The sequence below is a fragment of the Tachyglossus aculeatus genome, chromosome 22 (assembly GCF_015852505.1).
Source record: "Tachyglossus aculeatus isolate mTacAcu1 chromosome 22, mTacAcu1.pri, whole genome shotgun sequence".
In the NCBI taxonomy this organism is placed as follows: Eukaryota; Metazoa; Chordata; class Mammalia; order Monotremata; family Tachyglossidae; genus Tachyglossus; species Tachyglossus aculeatus.
In genome coordinates this window covers 19,963,441-19,974,791 of record NC_052087.1, presented here as the reverse complement: position 1 = coordinate 19,974,791, position 11,351 = coordinate 19,963,441, and the positions used below count along the sequence as shown (strand labels likewise).

The 11,351-nt window shown below is 41.7% G+C and overlaps 1 protein-coding gene across 1 annotated transcript in view; it reads right to left on the bottom strand.

The window, feature by feature from the left end:
• Nucleotides 1-3,886: 3,886 nt before the first annotated feature.
• The window catches only part of CAT (catalase), a 37,479-nt gene continuing 30,014 nt past the window's right edge, over nt 3,887-11,351 (bottom strand). The window contains exons 9-13 of the mRNA XM_038764215.1: nt 8,545-8,683; nt 7,194-7,324; nt 5,836-5,943; nt 5,085-5,168; nt 3,887-4,589 (exon numbers count right to left, since the gene is read on the bottom strand). Coding sequence (XP_038620143.1) covers nt 4,524-4,589; nt 5,085-5,168; nt 5,836-5,943; nt 7,194-7,324; nt 8,545-8,683 — 528 coding nt within the window. The 3' untranslated portion in view covers nt 3,887-4,523. The remainder of the gene's footprint in view (nt 4,590-5,084; nt 5,169-5,835; nt 5,944-7,193; nt 7,325-8,544; nt 8,684-11,351) is intronic.

Below are 11,351 nucleotides of genomic sequence, written 5' to 3'. Positions count from 1 at the left end.
ACTGAGGCTCAGGGAAGTTAAATGACTTGCCCAAGGTAATACAGTAGGCAAGAGGCAGATCTGGGACTAGAATCCAGGGATCCTGACTCCCAGCCCTGTGCTCTGTCCACTATGCCTCATTCCTTACAAACACATCAGGCTGAGAGCTGAACAAATAGTGCCAAGTTAAATATATATATAAAAGTGTACATATGTACATGGGTGCAGAGAACAGGAATATAGTACCCAAGTTCTGAGAATGAGTGTTGGGCTGACTTGAGTGGGGTTTTGTGAATCAATCAGGTATTCAAGTGATTCAATAACAACTGCGGTATTTGTTAAGCATTTATTACGTTCCAGGCACTGTACTAAGCGCTGGGGTAGATGCATGTTTTTCAGGTCTGACACAGTTTCTGTTTCACATGGGGCTCAAGGTCTAAGTAAAGGGGAGAGCAGGGACTTAATACTCATTTTACAGATGAGGAAACTGAGGTACAGAGAAGTGAACGACTTACCCCATGTCACAAGGCAGCAAAGTGGAGGGGCAAGGATTTGAACCCAGATCTTTTGATTCACAGGTGTGTAGTGCTTTTAGCACTAGCCCTGCTGCTCCTCTATTCCAGGCATATTAAAGTCCCAAGTAGTATTATTGGGATTACAAAAAACTGAAGCAGTTTGGCCTAGTGGAAGGAATACGGGCCTGGGAGTCAGAAGACCTGAGTTCTAATCCCCGCTTTGCCACTTACCTGCTGGGTGACCTTAGACAAGTCACTTAAATACTCTGTGCCTCAGTTCCCACATCTGCAAAATGGAGATTCAATATCTCTTCTCCCCCACACTTTGACTGTGAGCCCCATGTGGGACCTGATTATCTTTTGTCTACACCAGCGCTTAGTATTTGGCATAAAGTGTTTGGCATAAAGTATGTGCTTAAAAAATACATTCATTGCTAGTGTTATTTTGAAACATTATGGACACCCACATTCTTTCCCCAACACACACAGCACTCCGAGGCCTGTTGTGCCAGGATTCAGTCATTCAGCGGCTAGAGAAAGGGATTTGTGCCCACAATTCTTCATTCTTATCCAAAGCCAACATTGCTTTTGGGACATCTCTCAGTACATCCAGCTAGGTGGGCACCAAGCTATCAATACCTAGCCTTCTCCCCCGGCCCTTACTACAGGCAGACACCAAGCTCTGAGAACTCAACAATATTTGATAGATCCTGAACAAGGAAACAAAGGTAAACAAATCCAAATCAAACCACCTTTCCCTGGACCTACCCATTTCAGAACCCTCTGCACTTCCCTGTAAGGATCCTGGGGGTCATGTTCTTCTCCCCCATAGGAGGCAGGAGACTCACTCCTCCAGAGTCGTAGCTGCTGGACTCCAAACCTCCAAAGACTCTCTGCAATTCCTCTCTGTGCCCATCTAGGATCCACGGCACGAACTCTCCTCGTGTCCTGCTCTCCCAGGCACACAGTTCGTGTCCTCTTGCCATAAGATGGTCAAGGCTCTTTGTCTCCTGGACCAGTCACCTACTCTGGTGTGAAGGCCTTCATCACATTGAGCGAGCAATGGAAACAATTGTAATAAATGAATAAAAGCCTTGTTCATGGCTCTGAGATCTCTGCAATACCTAAATCAATAGTATTTATTGAATCTCCTACTGCTCGCAGAGCACTGTATTAAGCACTTGAAACAATACAGAGTTAGTAGACACAATCCCTAGCCTCAAGGAGCTTATAATTTAGCTTAAATTCTTTAAACATTCAATGTGGCTTGCAAACAGAGAAGAATGATAAAAAGTGCTTAGAACAGTGCTTTGCACTTAGCACTAAACAAATGCCATCATTATTATTATTAAATAAATATTGGGCTCTTGGTTCTGAGACTTCTGAAAAACTTAATCACAACCAGGGAAGAAAACTTGCAGCATTTGTCAAACAACAACTAACCATTATTGTCGAGAAGCAGCGTGGCCTAGGGGATAGTGCAGAGGCCTAGGGGTCAGAAGGTCCTGGGTTCTAACCTGACTCTGCCACCTGTCTGCTGTGTGATATTGGACAAGTCACAACTTCTCTGTGTGTATAATGGAGATTAAGACTCGGAGTTCCATGGGGGACAGGGACTGTGTCCATTCTGCATCCTGATTACCTTGAATCTACCCCAACACTTAGTACAGTACTTGGCACATATTAAGTGCTTACAAAAATAAATAAACAAACAAATAAATAAATAAAAAAATAAATAAATCAGAGGCAGTGAGACCTTGTGCAAAGTGGGTAAGGGGCCAGGTTTAGTCCCAGCTCTGCCCCTCGCCGACTGTGTGACCTTATGCTAATAACCTCTTAATCCCTTTTAGACGATGAGTCTAACATGACACAAAGATTGAGTCCAATATGATTCTCTTGTATCATCATCATCATCAATCGCATTTATTGAGCGCTTACTATGTGCAGAGCACTGTACTAAGCGCTTGGGAAGTACAAATTGGCAACATATAGAGACAGTCCCTACCCAAGAGTGGGCTCACATTCTAAAAGGGGGAGACAGAGAACAAAACCAAACATACTAACAAAATAAAATAAATAGAATAGATATGTACAAATAAAATAGAGTAAAAAAAATATGTACAAACATATATACATATATACAGGTGCTGTGGGGAAGGGAAGGAGGTAAGATGGGGGGGATGGAGAGGGGGACGAGGGGGAGAGGAAGGAAGGGGCTCAGTCTGGGAAGGCCTCCTGGAGGAGGTGAGCTCTCAGCAGGGCCTTGAAGGGAGGAAGAGAGCTAGCTTGGCGGATGGGCAGAGGGAGGGCATTCCAGGCCCGGGGGATGACGTGGGCCGGGGGTCGATGGCGGGACAGGCGAGAGCAAGGTACGGTGAGGAGATCAGCGGTGGAGGAGCGGAGTGTGCGGACTGGGCTGTAGAAGGAGAGAAGGGAGGTGAGGTAGGAGGGGGCGAGGTGATGGAGAGCCTTGAAGCCCAGGGTGAGGAGTATCTATTCCGTTTTAGCACAAGGCTTGGTACACCAAGAACATTTTTTAAACACCATGGTTTTTATAATAAGAATGGTATTTAAGCGCTTAGTATGTGCCAAGCACTGTTCTAAGCTCTATGGTAAATACAAGGTAATCAGGTTGCCTACAGTCCTGTCCCACATGGGGCTCGCAGTCTTAATCCCCATTTTACAGATAAAGTAACAGGCACAGACAAGTTAAATGACTTTCCCAAGGTCACACAGCAGACAAGTGGAGGACTTGAGATTAGAACCCATGTCATCACCACTATTGATAGCAAAAGTTTATTTTTTTCCTGTATCCATTTAGTCAATTGAATTGGGTTCAGAAAGACTCAAAATGCCAGGGAACCATTTAGATCAGGGGGTGCGGGGGGAAGTACAAAAAAAAAAAAAGACACGATAGTGAAAAATATTGGTTTTATTTCTTCAAAGGCAATTTCTGAAAAGAAGTGACTTTTTTCATCAAAGCCAATGATGCTTAGGGCAAATGCCCAGACTGAAGTCACAAGTGTTATATCCCTTAACCTGTACTTATGTACCTTGAACTCGATAATCTCACCATCGACCCTTTGCCCATCACCTGAAACTCCCTCCTCTTCCTACCTGATAGAAAATCACACTTCCCATTTTCAAAGCCTTACTAAAATCACATCTCCTCCAAGCCTTCAAGCACTTAATATTCCCCCTACCCTCAGCCCCACAGCACTTCTGTAAATATCTGTAATTTACTTTAAATGCCTGTCTTGTCCCCTAGATTGTACACTCCTTGTGAGCAGGGAACATGTCTACCCACTCTATTACACCGTATTCTCCAAAGCAACTAGTTCAGTGCTCAATGAATAATGGATTGATTTTGAAAGAAAAAAAAATGCCACGTGTAGGCGTAGATTATTTTATTTTGAAAGTAAAACATTACAAATAAATCATTTTCACTAACTGTGCATTAGTATAATTTGTATTCTAACAAAGTAAACCAAATTTTTCCCAAGAGAGATAAGCATTAGAAAACATTTATAATGGCAATTATTATCTAGGATGAATTACACCTTTATGTAATATTTTTCCCTGTAAGGAAACAAATGATTAAAAAATAATCAGTTTTCTGTATGGCTAGTATTGCCTATTTGTGTTTATTTTCCTTCTTGGTGTAATTGGTGCAGATAGAAATGACACTGATTCTGAAAAACTTATAAAAACTGATAACAATTCCAATCAGGTTCCTTCCAGTAATTTCATCAAATAATCATTCCAAGGACAGAAGAAACACTTGTTTTAAAAATAAGCATTAATTTCTGAGAAACTTATTTTCCATATGCATTAAACACGGACAGACTAGCACATCAGTATTAGAAAGCATTAAAGGTTATTGAATCACTTGTCAATGTAAAGGCATATATTTGTATCTGTGTAGGCAAACTACAGCTAATCCTGATACTATGCAGCAATCTGCTTCATTTGTTTATGCCTTCCATAGTAATCCTCCTTCTTGGATGGGACCTGGTCTTGGCATTGAGTTCACAGGTTAGCTTTCTCTTTTGCAGCCAAATGATGTGATGGCTGAGAAAAGGTTCTAATCACATTCTAGTTAAGAGAAAAAAAAAAAGTGAAACACTAATATCAGCAGTAATATATTTTTCCCTTTAGAGTCAATGAAATAAATCAGATTTGGAATTGTCAATCTTTGTATTCCTAGAGTTACATTTCCATGCTTCCCAGCCTCCTCTTCAGCTTAATCAAGTGTGCTGGTTTAAGCAGGTCTGAAGCATCTTTAAGTCCAGAGATCATGGGGTAGAAAACTGATCTCAGAGAATGAAGTTGCTAAAGCTAAAACCATGTTCATAACTTTCATTCATTCAATCATATTTATTGAGTGCTTACTGTATGCAGAGCACTGTACTAAGCACTTTAAAAATACAATTTGGCAACAAATAATGACAATCTCAGCCCAACAACGGGAACAATCGAGCAATGGTATTTACTGAGTACAGAGTACTGCACTAAGTGCTTGGGACAGTACAATAGAGTTGGTTGACATGATGTCAAATCACTAGTAAGTGAAGTTAGTCAATAACGTACCTTTTTTTCCATAGCATTGTATTTATCCAGAAGGGCCTGGATTCTTGACCCATAGTCAGGATGAACATCAGTGAAATTTTTCACCTAAAAATGAAATTTTCAACTCAATTTCCATGAGATATTCTAGTTCATCTCTCCCTAGCCCGTCTCCCAAATAAATTAGCTAGCTATACAAGCAGAACTTCCTGGATAAGCCAAAGGGACTCTCTTTACCACAGTCTGTTTTTTCCCCAAACCCCACATTCCTGTCCACCTTAGAGATGTTGGGTAAAGGAAGGAGGAAGGGGTGGGGGAAGAGTATGAAGGAGGAGAGGGAGAATTTCACTCAAAGACCGAAGTCAAAAGGGAAGCAAGCCAACCAGGAAAGCAGTCCAGCAAAACCACCACGCAAATTAGCATTGAGGCTGACCAATGGAGCCACTCAACTGTAAATGATCTTTCCTCCATTATATTCCTGGTTTGGCTCTGCTACTGTTTGACACTTTGCAGCCAAGACTCTGACTATTGTGGAAGTTCTCACAATCCTTAAAGCCCTTACTGAAAGAGGTGCCCATTCCTCAGAAGCATGTTTAATTTAACTAGTTGAATCTCATATTAAAATGACCTCTCTCTCTCTCTCCCCCCCAGCTAAGTGTAGTAAATATATGTAAACCAGAGCTGTTGAAACCTTATTTGGCACATTTCCACATATCCACTGCTATAATGCTCCAGCAGGTGTCAGCCTTTAGTTGAATAATGAAATATTACTCACCGCTCTCTTCTGGATGAAAAGCTGAGCATCCTTAAGGTGACCACCAATATTCTCGCAAAGGCGTTTTCGTTCTTCTTCATTCAGCACTTGGGTATAGAAGTCCCGCACCTAATCATTTAGAATGCATACAACAGAGCAGACAGCTTATTGGATATGAAATTCCATAACTTTCTGCTCATTTGGAACTGATGGTTTACAAGGAAAGAGGCTAATGGGCTTGTCATTCATTTTAAGAAACAATTTTACCAAAGGACAATAATAGTTTTAATCACCACTACTGAATGGGGAAAGCAGAAAAATCCCAAGTAGAAATAGTGTTATGCCAGAAACAGTAGATCTCTTCTCACTGTATTACTGAAATGGCAGTCTCAAAAAAAGAGAACTTTAATATGGCTTCCAGGTATCCTAAAAACTTTATTTTGAGTTCTGATTCCTAATTCAAATTTTTCTCCTTTAAAAATAAGTTACTTATCAGATACTAGTGAACATACCTGATTTTGCCAGAGCTAAACAGAAGCTTCCCTTATCCTCCCTTCTCTTCCTTTTTACTTTCCTCTTCCTGAATTCTGTCCCATATCAGCTCCTGTCATTCTCCTCTCATCCTACCGCCTTGAACACTTTTTTTGGTATACAAATCCATCTCTAGCATTTTCCTTTTACGTATCTCTGTGGGTGTGTCTGTAGATATCTGTCCTCCCTTTTTTTAGCTCTGTTCTTTGCCTCCACTCCTTTTACCCTACTGTCTTTGGTACTTTTTCTCACGCCTCCAAGATTTTCCTGTTCCTGATCATTTTTTGCTCTTTCTGGTCCCTCTTTTCTTCCAATTTTGATTATGCAGCTTTGCAGCTATTCCTTTCACCCTACTGTCTTTGGTACTTTTTCTCACGCCTCCAAGATTTTCCTGTTCCTGATCATTTTTTGCTCTTTCTGGGTCCCTCTTCTCTTCCAATTTTGATTATGCAGCTTTGCAGCTATTCCTCCTCACCAGGTGTCCTCTTTCCCTTTCATTTTCATTCATTCTCTTGCTCATGACCCATGCCAATCTTTGTCCCAATCTCACTCTGATCTTAACCCCCCTGGTTTCTGTTGTGTGACAGCAGGTGCAGGCTCAGCCTTCAACTGCCTCCCTCTCTGAGGGTTGAATTCTCTGGACAAGCAAGGGGGTGCCCTGCTCCATATACATTTTCATCCATGCTTACTTCTGCATTCAAAGCCATCTGTAACACTGTATACTTCATTGAAAATACTGAATAAGGGCAACCCGAGGAGATAAGTAAAATATGAGGGAAATCCAGATATGCAGACACAGTGATATCTGAACCGGATCATTATGCCGATCTATTTTTCATCAAAGTTACCTGGGTTACATTATCTTCATCTGCACTATTAAAGCGTTGAACATCGGCAGATATGCGATAGCGATGCTCCAATGCCTTTGGAAGATTCTCGGGGCCACTAAAGCTATTTGGGAAATAATTCGGTGCCCCACCTTTGAAGCAAAGGGAAACAAGAGTTTAGGGTCATGGAAAATGGAGATACACAAAACTGTAGCTGTTCACATGGACAAGTGGACAAAGTACTGCTGGTGAAATATTTCTCCTAAGGGAAAGATAAGTTGTACACACATATTCTGCCAGAAACGTCACTACAAAAATAACACGGTTGAAACTGGGTCACCCTGTTTAGTAAAAAGATTCCTGTCAAAGTAGTATGAGAGATTCTTCTAATTCAATTTATTCTTTAGAAACAAGGCAGCTTTACAAACCCTACTGAAAGGAGGTAGATGACATGTCTAAGCATACCCTTACATACATTCCTTGTACAGTCTCAAGCCCTATTTATTCCATAGTAGCAGCAAAAATAATCTTTCCAGTGCTTAACAGTATGATTGATCTGCACCACTCATCTCCAGTTATTTAAAAAAAATGCAAGAGAAGGTGACAAAGGTGAATGGAGCATTTCTTTGGGAATTAAAATTCCATGCACTTCCAGATTCAGGGAAGCAAAACATAGGTTTTTCCCTTGACAATTTCTGAAATTCTTACTATCAAGGTGGGAGTGCATGTGCGTTCTATCATTAAACACTTGTTCTCTAACTCTGAGGAAAGGTTAAATTTATATTTTGTATCGACAGATGAATTTTGCATAGAATAAAGTTCTTTTGCTGCTAAGGACATGAAACCAAATATAGTGAAAGGTCAATTATAAAATAAATTGCTCATTCTAATTAAATCTTTGTATATACAAGAACATGTTGTACTCCATTCAAAAGCATTTTCAAAGGACAATCCAATTAGTAAATGTGGTCTCTGCCCTCAAGACACATACAATCGAATAAATAGTATTTACTGACTTCTTAATTTGAGCAGATTACCGCACTAAGGGCTTGGGAAAGTACATCAGGTTGGTAGACAAATTTCCTATCCACAAGGAACCTGGGGGAAAATGGACACTAAAATAAATTACAGGTAAGAGTAGCAATAAAGTATTGCAATTGCTCTATTGCTTACTCTTACGTGTAATTTATTTTAGTGTCCATTTCCCCCCACGTTCCTTGTGGATAGGGATCATGCTTACCAACTCTACTGTACTCTGCCAAGCACTTAAAACAGTGCACTGTACACAGAAAGTGTTCAATACATACCACTGATTCAAAAACATATGTAGTACATATATGCTACAGAGCAGGGGGATGGGTGTGATGTCTACCTTGGTTGTCACACACACACATGGGCCCATCTCTTTGATAGTTGGTCACTCGTGCTCTGTAGGGGCAATTTACAGGTAGTTGCAGGTAGTTGGCTCCTAGACGGTGGCGATGAGTATCAGGATATGAAAAGAGACGACCCTAAAATCATATCGAACGTGAGTGGTTATGGCAACATGTAAAATAGTGCTTGAACAACATTTTTCCTCAAAAGGGTAACACACAATGGATTTCACATTGAGCACTGAATAAAAGACTAATTGCAAGACTCTGCCTACCCTCTGAGATAGAAAGGAAACAAATTTCTGCATAACAAGTTAATAATCAGTCATTTTTCCAGGTCACGGTCCTAAGGAATAGTTCCAATATTAATTTTAAAAATCCATTTCTAAGTGTCACAAACCTCCCTTTTTCATCCTCTAAATGCCACTTTCTCCTTACCTCATTTTCTTAAAGTGTAATTTATTGACTTTTATTGTTGAAAACCAAATGAAAACACTGTCATTTTCTTCATTTCCTAAAAGAAGAAACTAACCAAAAATGGGAGCATATCTTGTAAAAAAAAACCTCACTAATTCCAGGAATGCAATCTCTAAGATCCAAGGTTCTATCCAGTAAACTATCTTTTAGTAACTTATTTACTATCAGTGGCTTAACTCTGGACTTTGTTGCTCATCCAGTGTAGTCCCGAGTCAGATCCCGCTCATAGCTCAGGATCGCGGTGGCCATGTTACCGCTACAACTTAAGCCTGGCCCTCAGCTAGAGTTTGGACATGCTCACTGCCATGTCCTGTGGGGTGAGGTTTGAAGCAGTGGGGCCATGCCCCAGATTCCACTGCTCCAAACCCAAACTTCTGACATAGGATAGAAAACACAGCCTAACGCAAGGTAACCCAGCCTAACGCAATATGGCTCCGGTTTGTCACACCACCCAACTTTCTGCCTTGCCCTTCACCTGCAAATCTGAGGAAGAGAAGAGACAGAGGCAGCACAAAACCTTGGAGGGAACTGGCCCTCAGTGGTTAAAGGATTCTGTATATCCTTCCTACTTCACTGTTTTCAAACTTACCTCTTGTTTATTAAAACTATACTGCTGATTGGATAGTAAAATAAGGCAAAGGTTATCAATAAGCAAAATACAACAGCAGCAAGTTTGCAATCTATGGGAATAGCACACAGTCTTTTCTTTCGAAGCAAGTGAAACAGGCTAAATCCAACAAAAGCCAAGAACATAAGCATGCCTAAATGTGGAAATTAAAAGACTTTGTTCTGAAATTAAAACAATGGTGAAATGAGATGCATAAAAGCTAATCTCTGGGGTCCAATTTAGGTTCCAAATAGCCTTCACTGCCTGAGCATCTAACCCTCTTCTCACCTTTCATTTCTCCTCAGGATGGGAACCAACAGAAGTTTCTGTGGAATCCCTGAGGTTCATATGTGCCACACAATGTACATGTGTAATGTCCATTCACTCCAGGCCAGCTGTTGGGTTTGGCTGAGTTAGGATTTCAGCTCAATCTAATTTTCAGTTCTCTAGGGCCTTATCCCTCCACTTCCTCAAACTTGCAGATGAAGGGCAAGGCGGAAAGTTGGGTGGTGTGACAAACCAGAACATACTGTAACAGCTCTGCTGGTGGCTGTGTTTGGACCTCATGTTAGACTGGGTTTCCTATCCTGTGTCAGAAGTCTGGGCATGGAGCAGCTGAATCTGGGGCATGGCACTACTGCTCCAACCCTCACCCCACAAGGCATGGCAATGAGAATGTTCAAACTCTAGCTCAAGACTGAGGGCCTAGCTTAAGCTGTAGCTGTAACACGGCCACCGCCATGCTGAGCTATGACTGGGATCTGACCAAAAGTTGCTTAACTGATACCAGCAAACCAAATCAGTACCCTTCAAATCTACATCTCCAGTCCTGATCTCTCTCCCTCTCCGCAGCCTTTCATCTCCTCCTGCCTTCAAGACATCTCTACTTGGATGTCCTCCCATCACCTCAAACTTAACATGTCGAAAACAGAGCTCCTTATCTTCCCCGACTTTCCCATCACTGTAGATGGCACCACCATCCTTCCTGTCTCACAAGCCCGTGACCTTGGCATTATCCTTGACTCTTCTCTCTCATTCAACCCACATTCAATCTATTACTAAATCCTGACAACCCCATCTTCACAACATTGCTAAAATCCTTTCTTTCCTTTCCATCTGACTTCCTACCACATTAATAAAATCACTCATCCTATCCCAACTGGATTACTGCATCAGCCTCTTTGCTGACCTTTCAGCCTCCTGTCTCTCCCCACTCCAGTCCATACTTCACTCTACTGCCCAGATCATTTTTCTACAAAAATGTTCACAACATGTCACCCTGCTCCTCAAAAACATTCCAGTGGTTGGCCATGGAACCACTACGCATCAAACAAAAACTCCTCCACCACCTTGTCCCCTCCTACCTCACTTCGCCTCTCTCCTTATACAAGCCAGCCCACCCACTTTGCTCCTCTAGTGCTAGCTTTCTCCTTGTGCCTCGATCTCGCCTGTCTCACCACCAACCACTAGCCCAGGTCCTGCCTCTGGCCCGCAATGCCCTCTCTCTACAAATCTGACACACAATTGGTCTCCCCCTCTTCAAAGCCCTATTTATTGAAGGTACATCTCCTCCAATAGGCCTTCCCAGACTAAGCCCCATTTGTCCTCATCTCCCACTTCCTTCTGCATCGCCCTGCCCCTTGCTCTTCACCCCTCCCAACCCCACAGCACTTATGTACATATCTGTAATTTCATTTACTTGTATTGATGTCTGTCTCCCCT